A 19,567-nucleotide genomic window follows, 5' to 3' on the forward strand; every position below is an offset into this window, starting at 1 on the left:
GGTTTTCACTCAACAGGGACAGTTATTTCAACCAACATAACTATTATACTATCAACTATAAGCATAACAAGGCTGGAAAACATGTTATATAGTCTGCAAGGCATGTCCCGCCATGACTATTCATAAGAGGTGTCAAACTAGAATATTTTGGCTTCAATGGTATGCAGACACAACTGTCAATGTTAAGAATAGACCTGAGTATTATAGTAGGTCTATAGACTCCATGATGCCAAGCCCATGTTAGTAGCATCTCAGGTTTTACCTCATGGTGTACAGCAAAGTCCCATCCTCCTGGATCCTCAGCAGCTTGTTGGGCATAGTCATGTTGTGGGCCACTGACTTCTTCCCATTGTGGAAGAAGGTGTCCGGTGTCCATATCTTGCTGGCCATCAGGTTGTTCAGACGTAGAATCTCCATTGGACCGTTGAACCGTAGCCGCTCATCTTTCCAGCTCTGACGGAAGAAAACATCTATAGTGTACTCCTGTTGAAAAAAGAACATGACACAGGCTGTCTTAGTTAACCTTTAAGCGGATAAATATGGGTTCTGAAGCTTTGATCCACAATGGTACCATAGGACTATGGGTTTAAGCATTTAGGGTGACCCTAATACCTGAGCAGAGATTGAGCCTGTGGCCCTCACACAGCAACACATCCCATCTGAAAGGGAGTCTTTAAATAGCTTTGATGAGAATTTATTCTGCCAGTAAAAAATGCTATAAAATTGGGTAGATGGTAAAAAGTAAAGAACAGCAGACATTTTTGTCTTTTCTCATTTTATAGCTGAGATAAAATGTAATTACATATACATGCACAGCCATACATGTCCTGTTGAAAAATAATTTTGACTGGATCAATAAATGTTTGGAGGGAAAATAAATCACAAAATAAAAATGTGAGAGCTAATCTCGACTGTGTGTAATGCAGTTTCATATATTTATTTATTTTTATTTTTTCTAATTTAATTTACTGTATATTTATTGGAAATACATGGAGTGAAAGACAGGACTGAGATGGGTCAGAATCACATGCATAAAATGACAAAAGCCTCTATCAAGATACTTGAGAATTTTAAAATCCACAAACAGACAAGTTTCATAAATATGGTCACCAGCTAAAAGATTCCATACACCTATATGTTCTTTATAAAACCACTGATATTTGCATTTCAATGACAGATATAAAAATTTTGTTTCAAATACAGAATATATCTCTTACTACATGATAATACACACACGTGAACAGAAAAATGCACTTTGTAAATCTGCGTTATATTAAAAACAATTACATAATAAGAGGCAACAATTTTTTTTACTGATCAAATTAAAGAGTGAGATGAGTCAAAATGCTCCATGTATGTTGTTCAACACACATGTTCAAGTTCTTTCATCCATAAACTTAACACAATGCAGGTTTGGCTCGTTGTCTTTTTCTTTGTCTTTGAATTCTTCATTTTCCACCAAATGGCTAGTTTCCGTGGCCATGTGTCCACACTAACATCAATTAGGACCCTATTTAATCACCTCGGTCCTTAATTTGATCAGATAAATAGGTTTGCTGCCTCTTGTTGTAATATTTTGAAATATAGCACAATGTGGACATGGAACTTTTATTGTTCAAGGAATCTATAGGTATTTCTGACATAATGAGGCTTAAGAGGGTAAAAATCCCTCTAAATACGAAAAGCACCTAATTAAGAAAAATTAACTGCTTTTTGAAATGCTGGTATAGCAATTGTGGCTGGAACGAAAACCAGCATACACAGGGGTACTCCAGGACTGCGGTTAGAAACCACTGATCTGGTGTACATTGCAACATTGTATTGCAATTATATCCCTTGTTTCCTCTGCATCAGTGGAAAAAGATCAGATATTTTGACAAGCCTTCATATTCACATTGTCCTGGTCATAAACAACAACAACAAAAAAAATGAAATTCAATCCTTGGGAAAAAAGGTAGTGGTTTCTCTACTGGATTTTTCAGAGGAGGTGCTGTGGTTTTTAAAATGCACAGCAGACAAGCTGATCAAATGACAAAGACTAGAAGTTAAGGGAAGAAGAGCCACAGTCTGTGAGCTGTAAAAAGGACATTGAATCGTAATTTTCTCCTGTTGCTCTCAGACTGTTGCTGATGAAAATGCACCAGCTTTGTGAATTAAGCTTTCCATTAGCCATTATTGCACTTCCCTTCCCCTCAAAGCTGCAGACGGAATAAGGCAAACCTTATTCTTTCAGGGTAAAATGCTTATCTTTAAAATGTTTAACATTTAACTAAATTGGACTACTGGCCAATTTAATTATTTGCTGTGTGCTATTGTGTGAGACAAACATATATTTTCAATTTATAAAATGTGTTCCAATGATTCTTTTGCCTCACAAATTTTAAGTTTGCAAGCTGCCATAAGCACCAAGTGAGCTGTGCCAATATTTACTTAAACAAAATAATTAATTCTAATATATGAAAGACTGACCAATTTACCATTATTTTAAAATAAAAATAAAAATGTATAAAAACAATATGTTTTCTGAGGTGATAGTAAGTTAGGGTGAGGATAGCTGTAACATGAATAAAAATAAATAAAATAAAAAAAACAGACACACTTGGTTAAGGAATTGGTAATGCTCAAAAGAGGGCTAACATAGGCCTGGGACCTATGAGAGGGAGAGGGAGAAAATAACAACGGAAAATAGCAACAGAAAACCAACACAAAGCAGCAGAATAATTCTGAGAAAAAATAGGAAGATATAACAGAGAGAGGGAGAAGAGATACGAGAAACCGGAACATTCACAAAACCATTCGATATGGAGCATGTTTTAAAACGGCATTGAATTCTACTTTTAGCATTTTGCCTCGCCTTGCATTTTCCAAGTAATTTTGTGATATAATGTTAACTATGAAAACCATACTGATAGGCAAAGTGAATCATGAAACCACAAATTATTTCAAAACTTGCATACAAAAATTGTGCATTAGTCATGACTGAAGAAAAATACAACTGTATAACAAGTGTAGCCTATTGGAAAACCCAATGCATAGAGAGTGTAAAGACATGAAGCAAATGGAATTGGTGTAGGCATGCAAGCTCTGTTGCTCCCGCTTGCCTCTTATGAGCCACAGCTGCCACATATAGATGTAGATGGTGTGGCAATATTCATTCAAACAAAAAGTGTACTACAGAAACTGATGTTTGCATCATTTAATAATTTAATTTTTATTTAATTGCCAGATCAGCAGTTAATTCAATCAGATGTATTAGTTTTTTTCTAATGCTGTATCTACTGTATCAATCAACCCAGCCAAAGAAAGGGGAAATAATGTTTCCTTCACATTTTAATGCATCACACAACACATTGGCATATGCATTTATCAATCAACCCCTTATGTAGCACACCCCTTTTTAAACACAAGCCTGAAAATGATATGTCCAAAATAAAAAGCTTGCTAGTCTTGAACCGTTTAACAGGCATAACCCTGGTCTCTTCTGAAAGGTAACCCTTGGTGGTTTGTTTTTCAAAAGTCAGAATTGCTCTAAATATTACTAAAACAAAGAAACTCAAACCCAGTGGAAGTGAAAAAAATTGTTTCACCTACATTTTTTTTCTCAACTAAAATCGTGTGGCTGTGCCTGGTCAGAATAAAAACACAATGGAGCGTCTAGTGTCTCATCTAGTGTCTTGTGTCTCGTGGCGACATAGTGTCTAGTGGCGACATAGCTCAAGAGGTAAGAGCGGTTGTCTGGCAGTCGGAGGGTTGACAGTTCGATCCCCCGCCCTGGGCGTGTCGAAGTGTCCCTGAGCAAGACACCTAACCCCTAATTGCTCCCAACGAGCTGATTGGTACCTTGCATGGCAGCCTTTCACTGTTGGTGTGTGAGTGTGTGTGTGAATGGGTGAATGACAGGCATCAATTGTAAAGCGCTTTGGATAAAAGCACTATATAAATGCAGTCCATTTAGTCTCTAATGCACACTATTGGACAGAAATCACTCATATCTAATTAAAAAAACCCACTGGACATGGGGAGCATTAGTTAGAATTAGACCAATAAGATTTAGAAGGATCTTTAAAATGTATATGGGTAGGAACAGTAATGAATTAGCTTAAACCCAGATCAATACAGGTAGACTTCAAACAAACAGGATGAGGACAACCAACTGAGGTCAAGATCTCCAAAAATGACTAGCTCAGAGCATATAAAGGTATATAAATGTTCTATTTTACTGACTAGCACTTGAAACTGTTTGGAACAGAAACACTAAATGTGTTAGGCCATTTACAATGTAAGTTGCCCCCCCACAACCTTTAGGCGTATCGTATCTGAAAACATTACATGCCTTTAGCACAATGAAATCACCTTCAATATAACTGTTTAGCCAAATTTCAGAGAACACCAGGATTAGTATTGGTGACCCAGACGTCCACAACATCCATTTTGGCAAGAATGCTGAACACATTAAGGTGCATCAGTCCAAGCCCCTTCACCTTCATTTTTCTGGAAGTCTAAGGGTATATGCAAGGAGGGGGGCAGGTTAACTGGAGTAGAATAATTGAAATGAGTTTGCAGTGTCTAACACCACTGGATCTGTATACAGTACTCTTCTGAAGGTGTGACAAGACCCAGAAACAGTAGATAAAAAACACCTGGGATCTTTAGCTAAATGACCGGAGGGAAGTTGTTGAGCCAGGGATGTGGTTGGGCCAGGGATGCACACTAGAGGCCCAGGGCCCTGGCGTCAATAACTCAAATAACGCATAATTCAATCCTAGACTAATATTTCTGGATAGGATGTAGGAGCCATGGGGGCTGGGATGAATACCATCTCTCTTCAATAGCCCAGGTTGTCTCCAAAAAGAGGGCCAGTAATTTATAAAGCAAAGCCCCTGAGAAGCCCACCATTTTGAGAGCCATGGGTGGAATATACTGTAGCATACTGCAGTTGAAATACCTTTCACTACTGAGGATACATATATTTTTTGAATTTTTATGTGTGTGTGTGTGTTTGTAATCACCAGTGCTTTTTTTTAGACTATAATATGAAAAACTTTCGTTTTTTTCACATATCACATGCCATAAATGTTAGAAACAGACATTTGAAGCAACAATATTAGTTAATAGCTTTGTCATTGTTATACCAAATAAAACATTTATAATGGCATTTCTCATTTTACCTTTTTCTGGAAATGTTAGATTGTATTGATTTTTTATTGAATGTTTTGAAAAAAGTTCACTTGCCCTTTAAAAAAGCTCCCACCTGCAGCTGCTATGTCGACCACTAGGTTGAGCATAAGCCTGACACTTATGAACACAAGGTTGATTGATTGAGTCTGAAAAAGACAAGTCTTATTTTATTGAATTGCATATTCCCTTTCCAATCTGTTTCACTGGATTCGTTGTCCAAGCAATCCAGAGAACAGATCCACATTCAAACTAGTAGTTCTCTGCCCAGCCTTCCCCATATTTGATTCAAAGACCCTTGAGGTTTCAGTTGCGTCCAGGACACAAATTGTACAACTGTCACATACAAAAATGTTCCTTTTTGCCAGACAAATGTTTTTTTTTTTTGCCTGTCGCCAAACAATTTGACTGCACACCCTCTGCCTGACCCAACTTCTTGCCGCAAAAAATGGGATTTCAAACAACTACTTGCGCCATGCGAAAATTAGCTGAACAGATCTTGTAATGCCTGGGGGTGACACACACACACACACACACACACATGCCCCATTGTTCTAAATCTGAATTTTACAGACCTTCAGATTCGGTAGGGGTAATTCTACACTTTATCTGTTAGCAGCAGGAGGTTGAGAAACCAAACTAAAATATTGCGTACAATAAAGACATAACATAACAAAACAGGCCATTCTGCCCAATGCTCGCCATTTTCCTGACTAAATTAGTGCTTGGATTACCTACAGACTAGAGAGTATCTAACACCGTTTCAAGCCTAGTCTTGAAAATCCCCAGAGTTTATGCCTCTACTATGTGACCTGGCAGGCTATTCCTCACATTAACTACTCTCTGCATGAAAAAAAATTCTTCCTAATGTCTGTATGGAACTTACCTTTTGCTCATTTCCATTTATGTCTCCTCGTTCTACAAACATAACTCAACCTGAAGAATCTCTTGTAATTCACTTTGTTGATCCCCATTATGAATTTACATGCCTCAATCAAATCACCCCTGAATCTCCTTTTACAAAGCTTTAAGAGATTAAGCATCTTAACTATTTCCTCATAGCATTTATCTTTCATATCAGGAATCAATTTGGTTGCTCTTCTTTGAACCTTTTCCAGGGCCTCTATATCTTTCTTGTAGTACAGTCCCCAGAACTGCACATGATACTTCAAGTGTGGTCTAACAAATTTATTGTATAAGATAAGTATAATTTCCTTGGATTCATACTAAATACTTTGGCTATATATCCCATTATTACAAGTCTTTCCAAATTGAGCACATTCCAATTTTGTTTGTCCCATAAATCCATTGGGGTGACCGCTTCTTCAACCTATTTGGAATAAATTTACATTGTGCCTCAAGAATAACCCGTTTCGAACCTGTCCCACTTTGTATTCAGTCTTGCAGTTAAGAAGTTGCACCCAGTCAAAATTACTTAAATGTTCTTGCATCTTGTTGAAGCATGTCCAGTAGGGCTTTCATCATTCCCGCACAGTCTAAGTAGTACTGGACATTTTAGCATTCCCTCTCACGTGGCTCCTATTATGATAATACAACATGCTTCAACATCTGGGACAAGTGCCACATATCTCAAGACATGCTGATCTCATGAAACATTAACCGTCATGCCTAATTTATGCCTCCCTATTTTATTAACTAGACAGAAGCCTAAGCCATTGCTTAGACAGCTTCAATGTTTCTTTTCGATTTACAACATATGTTCATATGCATCTGGAGGAAGGATGGGTATTATCTACTACCAGAGGATCTATTTATTTATTTATTCATTTAACAGGTCACTCAAGCCGGATTATGGCCTCTCTCTAATCAAATACAAGAGAAATTGGGAAAGGTTGAAGTGACCCAGGCAACATTTAAATAATTCCGTGGACGATACCATCCATGGAATACAAATCTTCTCATCTGGTAGCAAAAGGCATGAGAGATTACATTTCATAAGCCTAATTTTTCTTTAAAAGAAGTCATACTTCTCAAAAGACAGGTACAGAAAATGAGAAGGAAAAAGGTAGAGATGTACAAAATGCAAAAAAAAAAAAAAATAATAATACAGGCAGATCAGCTCCTGGGAACTTTGGAAGGGGAAAAAAAGAAGAACAAGTCTGGCTTTGAAAAAGCACTGAAAAATATATCAAAGGGTATCTGTTTCTGACGTGAAACTTATTATGAGAGAGACAGATAGTGTGTGTGTGTGTGTGTGTGTGAGAGAGAGAGAGAGAGAGAGAGAGAGAGAGTGAGAGACAGAGAGAGCAAGAGAGAGAGAGAGAGATTATCCAGGACGAAGGGAGAAACCACACAAATGGTATAAATTATACATGTGCCTTATCTTTCTGAACATATCTGATTTGAGTCTTCTATCTTCTTACCCTACCCATACTCCCCAAACCTCTAAATATTCAAGTGCAAAATCAACTGAGTACATGCATGGACTCCAATTTGTTACGCCAGTGCGGAGTCCCAAAGACCTGAAAAAAAAAAAACAAGCAGGTAACGGTCTCCAAGAATAGAAGAAACAAATTGTCAGGAGAGAAGAGGTCCCTTGGTTAGGGCTGAACCAGGAGTCTTTGAACACCGGCAGGCGAGGCGCTATCTGAAGAAGGCAGGATCACCGTGCTGTACAAAGCCCTGTTTTTTTTTTTTTTTTCCTTTCTGAAATTCACAGACCCAAAACACTAAATGGCCTAGGAGGAAGAAAGGAGCCTTTCTACACAATTTAGAGGGTCACACTACGAAAGGCTCAGCCTGCAGTTTACAGTGTCTTTAACATGTGACTGGAACATGGAAATGATAAGCCTTCCAGAAGGCAGGAATATGCAAGAGAATATGAAGAGATGTGTTTCTGTGTTCACAATTGGGAGCGTAGAAATCGAGTGGACAGTCCCTCAAAGTGCTGGGTACACCCCCCACCCCCCCCCCCCAAAAGAAGGAAAAAAACAATGTTCCTCCAAGGTGCTTTTTCTGAACAAACGAAAGGATGGAAACACACAGAGGATTTTGGTTGCTATCTTTGAATTTCCTTGTTTTGCAGAGAGGGGGAAATAAAGGTTGGACGCGTAGAAGTGAATGTTCGCCATTGCGGAGTGGGATGGCCTTGATTTCCCAGCAAGCTTAAAAAGAGGCCAAGCAAAGGAGCCATTAAGTCCATTTCTGACAGCTCAGAGACATGTTTTCTGAACAGTTTTCCCTCTTTTTTTGTCTTTAAATCTACAAAAATAAGACTGCAGAAGGACTGAACACAGACACAAACACACTCCCACACCTGCACACTCATCCACGTGCAGACACACATACATTTGATGAACAATTATCAACTCTGAATTACACATACATGTGTGTTACAATAAAGCAAATTGAGAAATGTAGATGGGCAAGTTGAAAGCATCAGGTGGAAAAAAACATGACCAGATGTATAGAAGCCAAATAATTAAACATTAGAAGAAGAACGATCAAGAAAATGTAGCACATAAAACAGACTAAATAAAACAATTCAGTAAAGGCAAACAATTTAAACCCTACAAGAAAAGCAGGACTATAAAAATAAGTCTTCAAATGAGATTTAAATGATGACGCTGACAACAGTTCTAATGTTAAGAGGAAAGCTATTCCACAGCCTAGGAGCCCTGATTTTAGTCCAAATTTCTAAAGATTATGTTATTTTCTGCTTATTATTTGATGTGTGCATGTGTGTAAGACATCACAAACTGTAAAATGCCTTGTAACCAACATTTTAAATCAATGTCAAACTGTATTGGGAACCAATGTGGAGATGCTAAAATGAGGCAGTACTATAGTCTATCCATCCATCCTTTATCCTACCCGGTTATTCCTGGTCAGGGTCATGGGGAGGCTGGAGCCTATCCCAGCACGCTCTGGACAAGAGGCAAGAATACACCCTGGACCAGTCACAAATCCACTGCATGGCACACACACCATTCACAGACACACACTCATATGTATGGGCAATTTATACTCTGGTGCACAAAGCTCCAAGACTTTGGACTGTGGGAGGAAACCGGAGCACCCAGATAAACCCACGCAGGCACGGGGAGAACATGCAAACTACACACAGAAAGGCCCCTGCTGGGATTCGAACCCAAGACCTTTCTGTGAGGCAACAGTGTCATCCACTGCACTAGAATCCCCAAAAAATTGTTATTTTTCTATTTGAGTAGGTAATACCATGCCTGAATAAGATTGATACATTATTCAATCCAAACATAATCCAAAATTATGTTTTGGATTGAAAAACACACCAAGGTTTCTGGAAAGAGGCTTAATGGAAAAGGTCTTACAAATAAATGTGGGTTACCTTTTTTTCAATACAGAATTGTTTCTTTAAAATCAGTTCCTGGTTCAGGCTTTTGTCAAGTCTGTGAAAAACATCTATTTCCTTGGCTGTGTCTGACTAATCCAGTATAATGGGTTTGTATCAGCTTTAATTAAAAAAAGTTTACATAAAGGGAGACATAATGAAGCACACCATTGTAACCCTTTGTATACACATGAATCATTCGAGGAGCTCATAAAATCCCAAGCTGATCACCAAAAAAGCTGTTGATTTTTCAACAATAGCAAGCACATTTGTGGCCCGCTTTCATGGTAATCCATAGCTTCATGCATTCCCACCACACCTGGGTCAAATACGTATTTGTTTTATATTCAAATACCTATCTGTGCTCAATTCATCTTGCCTGGTGTAATTGAGCCAGCCAATATGACCAGAAGGCACAGCTTGCACCTTTTGAGTGTATTTCATTGGTTCCAATACACCAGCCAAGATCAGTAAAGCGTAGAAAAGTATTTGAATCCAAAACAAATACGTATTTGACCCAGGTCTGATTCCCACGCAGCGATAATTGAAAACACTGCCATGTGTGAACGGCTGTTTTCAGCCGCGGTCCCACATTATACCTTCCAGTACATTTTCTCTCGACTGGATAGCCAATCAAATTACAGACCAGCGCTGAAGTGTCAAAAAATAAAAAAAACTGCGAGCAACGAGGCACGGTCAATGAACGGGGAGGGAAAAAAAAACAAACGCAGCGATTTATCGTTTTTTAACCGACGGCGAGAGTTTGATGCGTCCCGCTCCGCTGGGAGCAGATAAGCGCCTCCGCGGCGCACCGGGGCCGCGCGGCGGAGAGAGCGAACCGGGGTGACCGTCGGCAAAGTGGGCCGCTGATTACTCCTCCGGAGCGATAGCCGCCGCTGTATCCGATCGATGGCCACGAAGCACAGCGACGGAGGGGAACCCCTAGCCGAGTCGCTCGTCCTCACTGCTGCACGTGGCGAAAGCGGGGGTCGCGCTACTTTCACGTGTGGAGGAAGAAAGGAAAGGGGGGGAGGGGGAGTAAAATCTAGTTCTTCGGGGAGGAGCGGGAACATTCGACGGGGAGCCCTGCTCTGCCTAAAGTCACTGAGCCTTTCGTAAAGGACCTTGTGAACAAGGAAGGTCTGTTAAAAGCCCTGAGGATCCTCTTGGCGAAAAGATCACAAAACTGGATTACAAGATAAACAAGGTTGTTACCCAAGCTCTGTGAAATACACAGACCGAATTATTGTGCACTACTAAACACGCCTGCCAAGAAAAAGAAACTTTTTTTTTTTTGTTAATTGCACAAAATGTGTCCCACTAAATTCAGGATAGATGGTTATATTTTCATTTGCAGTAAACTTCAAGTAATATTTATATGTTTAGGTTTACTTTTATTTATTTTATGTTGTCACAGTTTACTCAACTAATTGCAAAAAAAAATAAAAATGCTATTCAATACTGCCATGTCTTACCCCCAAACAAATTAAAACTGCCATACTTTTTCCACAGGCAGGTGAAAACTGTACATATTATAGCCCACAGGTTTCTGAAAATGACATTTGCTTCCTCTGTTCAGAAATGTCTTCTGAAATTATGCACCTTCTGTATGACCAGGAATTCTATTTTGACATTCTGGTTTAGACTTACCCTGGTTAACTGCTTGCTTTTCTACTGTATGTCTGAGATTTTTTTTTTTTTTTTTTTCTGATACACTGTGGTTTATTTGTGAAGCATAAGGCTTTCAGGTGAGAGCACTGGACTTGAGGGACTCTTGCTCAAGTGACATCTGCTCAAGTTGCAAAAGTAGCATAGTATTTATCTGAACATGGAGGACATATTAAATCTTCATGCCATTATAATTTCCAAGGCAAAACAATGGTGACTTGACCTCCTCAGGAGAATCATCCTTTTGCTAATTAGTCAGCAGGTCTGCTGCTGTGGTATAATACATGCAAAGGGATTATGCTGTGTCTGAAAGGCCTTGACCCTTTACAACAGGCTCCACCTCTTTACAACAGGCCCCGCCCCTGTATGGCAGGCCCAACCCACACATTACATGGAAATATCTGTCAGTCATTGAGGCATTTTCAGAGACAACTGAGACATTTTAAAACAGATCTCACCATGTCAGTGTCCGAGACTGGGCCAAAGCTGGTAACGTAGATGTTCGTCTTCACTTCCGTTACACGATCTGTAAAACACACATCAATGTATTAGCATTGTTGTTACACAGTAATACTACACTAAATGGCAAAAGGGACTTAAAAAAAATCCCCACAGTGGTTAAAGAAATGGGATGTGAAACCATGAAGCGTTGACATCCAAAAACTATGCATGTCTTTTAGTTAAATAAATAACTGTAAAATAAATAAATAACTGTAATAACTTTGGTTGGGTAGTCAGCTGGAAAATTAAGCTTTAATAAGCCCTTCTCTTGCCGGCAATGGTTATCCCTAACATTAAGGTTATATGACACTACACAGCCATGGTAATATCATGTTCATAAGAAAGCTTTTGAATTCATGGACATCCATCTGCCTCCCTGCTCTGTACATTGGGAGGTCTCTCTCTCTCTCTCTCTCTCTCTCTCTCTCTCTCTCTCTCTCTCCCTCTCTCCCTCCCTCTCTCTCTCTCTCTCTCTCTCTCCTCCCTCTCTCTCTCTCTCTCTCTCTCTCTCTCTATTTTTTCCATGTTTATTTTATGAAAAGTCCTCTCTAATGAAGTTTGTGCCCCCGCGAGCTGGGCTAATCCCGTGAGCTCTCAACGCTTTCCCTTTGTTCCCTCCCCTCCCACACGCAGCCACTCGCAACAAATTGACCTACATTTTTAGCAGGATGTCTGTTTGGCACGAACAAGCATGGGTGCTCCTCAAAATAAAACATCGAAACTCAGAGAAACAGGGCAAGCCTCTTCATTTCTTAATTAAGTAAATGTATATGATGGGTTACAATAATTATTATTTAAATTTTTTTTTTAATTTTTTTAATGGGCATCTGATTTTCATGGACATTTGGAGATGCTCAACAAAAAATGTGAGCTTGGGTGCTTGGGCGCACGTCTTCACTGTTCTTATAAAAATATGTTGAATTTGGTCAAAGTTCAGAAAATGTGGAAAGAAAACCAGACATAGAGCACAATAAGGTTTACCAATGTTGTCCTGCTATGTTTTCAATGCAGAAAATTAAAATAGAAGATTTATGCCACTATAATTGACTCCAGTTCAAATTCTTCAGGCAAAACAAAAATAACAGAGGTTTACTTCTATTATTTCTATAAACACAGATTATAGTTTGTTTACCAAAAGTATAACTGATTTTTTGTAATTCATCGATTTTCATTGGAAGCAATCAAAAGTGAGTGCTTGAAAAAGAACATTACCTCAAGCTGCAGCAAATGGCTACAGCAATGATGCCAGTAAAACACATACTGAAATAAACAGCTAATAAAATGCCTACACTACAATTCAGCCTTTCGTCATGTTTGTTTCTTGGTGAATAACATCAAAGGTAATGTTAGGGAATACAGGACGAACACACGACTAACACGTGTACGCTAACTATTTGTTTGGATGATAATAACAGAAACCCTCCGTGTTACTGTTTGTGCATGAACACGCTTTCCAATGGAAAATAAAATGGACATTCTCACCCAGCAAGTATGCAGTGGTCCTCTAGTGGCCAGCTGTCAATCATCTGTCAGTCTGGCATCATTTTACAAATCTACACTTAAGCAGCCAGGGAAAATGAGGTCCAGCTTTTAAGAGGATGTTAAATGGCTTGAGAATAGTCCTGGCACCAGCAGAACTGACAACGCGGTGGCGTGATGGCGTTCTAATATGTGCTTCATTGCCAGGTTCAGTTCAGAAATGTCATTAAATGGAGCCCTCTGATTCCTGTTTTGCCCTTTAAAAGGAATATAAAAAATTAAATTTTGAGACAAAGGAAACATTAAAGATCAGATAAGGCCTGGAATTGGATCTTTATCGGTGTATGTATATGCTGTGGGCTACATGGCAAGGTTCAACATACAAATTACGTACACAAAAACCATTATAAATGCATGAAATGCACACACATGATACCAGGAGGGTAAAGTGTCTTCTTTTTATATTATGGGAGGTTCCAACTGTAAATATTTTGCACGCAGCAGCAGAAAGGTCACAGCAACTTTACAAGAATATTTAAATTCCAGACCCTACATTTGGTCAGGCACATTAAGAATTTGTAAACCAGCACTATTCATTTAACACGTGTTTGACTCAAAATTAATCACCCCAGAAGCTCATTTCAATTCATATTTCCAATCAGAAAAACTAAAGATCTATTTTGAGCTCCAATTAGAAATGCAGTAGGAATCATATCCGTCAGTTAAAATACTATAAATAGTTTAGTTAACAGCCGTAGATGTCCTATAAACAGGAGACTAGGTGTGCACACACAAATAAACACACAAATTAATAAAAGTCACCATTACTCAAGTACCTTTACATTTTACCAACTGCATTTTACATAAATGCTACATTTAATGAAAATAAGGGTTAGTAGTTGCTACCTGTACAACACAGTATTGTTATTTGAAGTACCGGCAAGATACAAGAAAAAATCCATTAATAGCCAAATAAACATAAGTATGTACATGCTATACTGTATGACTAATAATAGCAACAGAACTGAACACAGCCCTTGGGATTATTTATTTATGTATTTATTTATTTCCTGTTTAAGAGTCCATAGAATTGTCAAAGCCTGGGGATATGAAGCTCTTTTTTTTATCTGGGGTCATCGATCGTGTTGTGAGAAGTAATCTGGTTATTCAGCAGTGGAGGCTGTTGAGTGAAATAAGATAAGGAAAAATATGCCTGCAACAATTTAAACTGCAGATTGCTTTGAACCTATTTTTGATTATTTTGTGTGACTAACAATGTACAATAGGCAGATTCCCTTCCCTTGACACTCTCCAAACAATTTCTCTCTGGTCAATTATAATTATATTATAGTTTCATACTGAATTAATATTCTATAAATTGCAATAAGTAACGTATTGTATCAAATACAAAACTAGCTAGCAGTCAGCATCTAATGGTATGCTTACAAGATCATACCTACTAGGCTAGTGTTAACTAAGCTAGGGGTATTGTATAATTAACAGGATGTCAACCAGGAAAGGTAAAATAGCTACGCTAACTTAACTGCATTGGCCATAGCACTGGGATGCAGTCTGTATTACGCCCATTGGATTGCTTCTCTTCTGATACTGTAGCCTTACTTGCTCTCATATAAAACGGCACATTTATATTTTCCCACACAATTGTAACGAACAACACGGCATCTCTTTACCATATCTATTTACTCATAATAGAAATTCAGCACTTTTCCCCCCTCCTTGTCTTTTGCTAAGTGTCTCAAAGCTAAGTTACCCAAATGTCCAACATCTTCCATCTCTGGAACATAAGTGTCTACATTCTAACAGTGATTCAGCAACTTAAAAAGCTTTTTGTACTTGTTTCATTAATGAGATCCCCGTATCTTTTGCAATTGCCTTTAAGCACTTGTCAATTAACTCTCATTTCCCTGAAGGAAGACTACTAATACTCCCTCAAGAAAGGAATCAAAGCTTTGGAGTTCAGTACTGCCTTGGTACTGAGACCATATACATCAGATAGTCATAACAGTCAAGCTGATCGATGTTATTGCTCCCAACTCTACAGTCCAGGTGCTGAAACCTCAGATTGTATGCCCTGTAGGCAATTACTATTTTGTCAATCATCAAAAAAGAAAAAAATGTGCTGCTGGCGTGGAAACGCAAGAATCACAATCTGAGAGACAATTAATTTCCATTAGCACATCACAAATGTTGTTTAAAGAACACTTTCCACACAAGCATAACAGAAACTGCCCCATAACCAATTGGTACAAACTACAGAGCCTGTATATACATCCATATGGGGTAATCTCTGTAGGAATTACAGCCCTTTTGTTACATAGTCCCTCCCATTTTATCCAATGCGCTGGACTACAGAACCAAAAAAAAAGTGTCACTGTCCAAATACTTAGGGACTGCACTGTATGTCCATTGACATGGTTTGTACCAGCGCCACCACAAATTGCAACTCTTTCCCGGAACCCACATTTGCATATTCATGATCGGGTCCAGGGCTGACAGATGTGGGTCGTGGTGCATTCCTAATCTGTGGGGAGGCTGAGGCAGCAGAGGTGAGGGGGGCCAACTGGAAATGAGGTAGCCCACTGTGACGTGAATACAGGCGTCTGCCCAGAGGGAGCAGGTGAGGATGGGTTTCCATGGCAGCGGGCCTGGTGTCAACGAGAGATAAAAATGACACCTCGTACAATGCGCACGATTCTTCCTCCCCCGCGCAGTTCACACAGATAAATCTCAAAAGAAATGTATCGCGCTATTCTAGTTGTCTAATGTCCAATACCTATCTAACGCCTCAGGCCAAGGCTCAGAGTGAAACTGCCTCGAATGTCCTCAATGTTGGGCAAGGAATCTGAGCAAGAATGACCTTTTCAAAACATTACGTACCCTTCCACAGACTGCAGAACATGTGGGTTTGTTTAAGTGAGACACATGAGCATGTGGTTAAACAAGTGAAGCAGCTCTGAACAGAGTACACCACACACCCAATCTGGACCAGAACGCCTGAAAGCTTGACACGTTGCAGCACCATCTTTATTTCATGGACGCTCACGGTCAGTAGGGCACCACACAAGGGTCTGGAAACGTAGGCTTGCGAGTCAGAAACTTGTACATTTTACTAACGATTTCATAGGGAAGGAACCAGGGGCATTGTGGACCTGGATTTTTTGAGGAGACACAAACTCAACGAGCAAAATGTGGGTGTTTAATGTTCGTATACCAAATATCTTTTCTTCAATCATTAGTTTCAACTCTGTTACTAAGAGTGACAGTATTACACTTCCAGCAGTAACAATACATTGTCACATGGGCAGGTGGGGAGGAGGGGGAGAGTGGTTGTTAGGGTTGGCTGGAGCGATCGAGGACCAAGAGCGGGAACACGTGCTGTTTCAATGGGCACGATGCTCCTGGAATGCACAGAACCATAAATGTGCCACAGAACTGGGACAAACGGGAGCTTCCTCCTTGTCGGGATGCCAGAGGGCATGGCAGAGCTCAGAAGAGTGCATTAAGTATGGATATCCCTCCTGTCCTGACAATGGAGGCAAGGGCTCTCCCAACCTGCACCTCTTCTTCACCTTCACCATCCTCCTCCCCCTCCTCTCTCTCCCTCTCTCCTTTCTCTCTCTCTGTTCCCTATCTCTCATCGAGTTCCTTTTCTTGTCAATATATTGTGTTCTTCTCACTGACACGTGCGTCTGCAGATTTTCTGTTACTAGTTAACAGTGGTACTTTAGTGGTACTTTACATATTTACCATTTCTGGACGAGCAACCTGTTTCTCATTTGCAAACAACTACCGGTTTCCTCAGTTCACTGATAAGTTCCTCCTGTTCTTTCCCTTTGTTCACAGAGTTATCCGTTCATGGACATCAGTTTGTACAGAATCTTCCGTTCTTTCAGCATGTCCATTGATTTGTTAAGTGAACGCATGAAACGCATCGACGCATCAAAGCTGGAAATGTGTTCACTGAAACTGCTCGCTCATTTGGGGGTATAAATATTCAGTGCGTCTTCACCAATGAGATTTTTAATATACACAGCCCACTGCATGCAAAGGTATCTGTCTTGGTATTGACTGTGTCTATTGCCCCTTCACACAAAATATTAAAAGAATGCATGCCTGCTTCAAATGAAATTAATTACATGAGTATGAGTTCAAAAAGATCAAAACGCATTCAAACAATGCACCCATTGGAAACTAAATGTGTTGTTAGGAGCTCAGCTGGATTGAACACCACTGAACAAGGCCTATCCTCTGCCCCAGATTGAAGAAATTCTGGTTAAAACAGCAACATTCTGCCTTGCATACTGTGAATACACAGGGTACATGATACAAGATATGCCACAAGGGTCTGTGCCCACACACAGCCATGCAGAGTGTAGAGTAGACTGTATGCTGCCTCACTCACAGAGCCCCCCCCCCCATACAGATGAATATAAATTGAATATTCCATGTTTTCTCTCTATTGAGGATATTAAGAGAGAGAAAAAAAAAAACACATTCTACCTGCTTTTATGAGCTAGATTTTTAATAACAGAACAGCTTTGGTGTGGATTTGCTGTGCGCATCACAAAAGTAAATTACCCAGAAGGATAAAAAATGCAAATGCAGACTAAACACACATGCACACACAGCATGATGACAGACTCACAGATTGGACAAACACAAGAGCATGTTCCCACCCAGGACATCCCCCAACAGACGGACGCACACACACGCACGCACACGCAAGCATCAACAAATCAGCAGCTCAGAACACAAACAGTCTGTGTTTGATGTAGAAGCACAACCAATAAATCAATAGCAAATCAAGGTGATCATGATTAAAGCAGTTGCTGAAATCCACAGTAGTGCATTACTTGCATTTAGAACCCGCGCACAACGGCACCTTACGGTACGATCTGAAACCCTTTAAAACACTCAAGGCTTTTTGAGCGGCCACGGTTCGTAGCAAGAGTGGCACAGGTTAAATACAGAAAATCGGCTAATGGGAGATAAGCAAGCGCTGGAAAACCTGGAGGGTCTTCAAAGTGTCCGCTGATATGGATGCCGCTGCCTGCCGTCTCACGGGAATATTGACCGGTGCATTCCGAAGCACAGACTCCCGCCTGACCCAACGCCGTGTCTTCATTGACAAACCAGCCCCTTTTAATCCCTGTAAATTGGCCAGACAGTTCAGTGGCAAGGAAGAAAGAATATGCCGGCTGCTGTTGCACAGATCTGGGGGCCTATTGCTCTTGCAAAAGAGGGAAATAGCAAAGTGTTGCATTAAATTGCCACACATTGCTATTCTCTTTTGAAGGAAGATCTTGAAAAAAGAACAATTGGACTATCGCCACGGAGAATAAGGATTTGATCCCTTGGTTGAAAGTAACATAAATTGAAGCTAGACTAGCCTTAGAGCCAGTAGCTGTTCTGTTGTTCTCAACATCAGAGATTTACCAATACTCTCTAACTTCCATTATTTCTATTTCTTAAGGAAAAAGTTTAGTAAAAAATTAAGCTGTGCATACTGGTGTGGGTAAGGGAATCCGCTAAGTAAATACATAAATAAACAAATAAATAAAAATTAAATGTCTATGGTTTTTGAAGGGATACCCATTTTCTCATTTTCAAGTGGATACTTATTACTGATAGTCATCTGTCCATCCTCATCAGTCAGCAGAATGATTTCACATTGAAAGGCTCTACCTTCACTGACAGCCACTTTATAGTAAAAATCTCTTTTGTCATTTCTCATAAAATTACTCAAAGGCTTGAAAACATGGGGGTTCCCTACTTTCTTTCAAGTTGATACACTGTGGACAAAGATAAGTGTGTTAACAAATCTCAAGTGATACAATATAACATGGGAGTTTGAATTGAATAATATAAATAAAAAATAGTTATCATATGAGTTCAAAATAGTGAGTTCCATAATAACACGTGCCATACAACCTCAGAAATATGAAGCTCATAGTTATGGACTGACCCACCAACCACAGCAGATAGGAAAAAGGATGTACCATGTGAAATGCATTCAGATGCTCTCAGATTCTCACTCATTGTCTCAAATGCATTGATTAACTAAAAATGAAAGCATCCCATCGACTTGCCTGTTTCAGCAGTATTGTTAAATTATGCAATGTGGGAAAGCCCAGGGTTTGATATAAACCAAATATTTATGTATGAGATCAGACATAACACTCCAATCAAGAAAGGACTGAGTCTTAAAATAGGTATATTTTCATCTCAGTTATGAAAACTTTAAAAATCCAAAACCTCCATTCTCTGTACCAAAAAAAAAATTGGCAATGTGAGTTAACTGCAACAAACTGCTTCAATTGTTCACTCAAGAGTAACAATATAACCCTGCAGATGCTGTGGCTCCCCAGAACCAGGGTTATATAATAAAAATCA

The 19,567-nt window shown here is 39.5% G+C and overlaps 1 protein-coding gene across 1 annotated transcript in view; it reads right to left on the minus strand.

The window, feature by feature from the left end:
• Positions 1-19,567, minus strand: part of LOC135259680 (gamma-aminobutyric acid receptor subunit alpha-2-like) — an 82,365-nt gene that overhangs the window by 52,777 nt on the left and 10,021 nt on the right. Inside the window, exons 4-5 of the mRNA XM_064344296.1 lie at positions 11,632-11,699; positions 263-483 (exon numbers count right to left, since the gene is read on the minus strand). Of these exons, the coding sequence (XP_064200366.1) occupies positions 263-483; positions 11,632-11,699 (289 nt within the window). The remainder of the gene's footprint in view (positions 1-262; positions 484-11,631; positions 11,700-19,567) is intronic.

The sequence above is a fragment of the Anguilla rostrata genome, chromosome 7 (assembly GCF_018555375.3).
Source record: "Anguilla rostrata isolate EN2019 chromosome 7, ASM1855537v3, whole genome shotgun sequence".
NCBI lineage: Eukaryota > Metazoa > Chordata > Actinopteri > Anguilliformes > Anguillidae > Anguilla > Anguilla rostrata.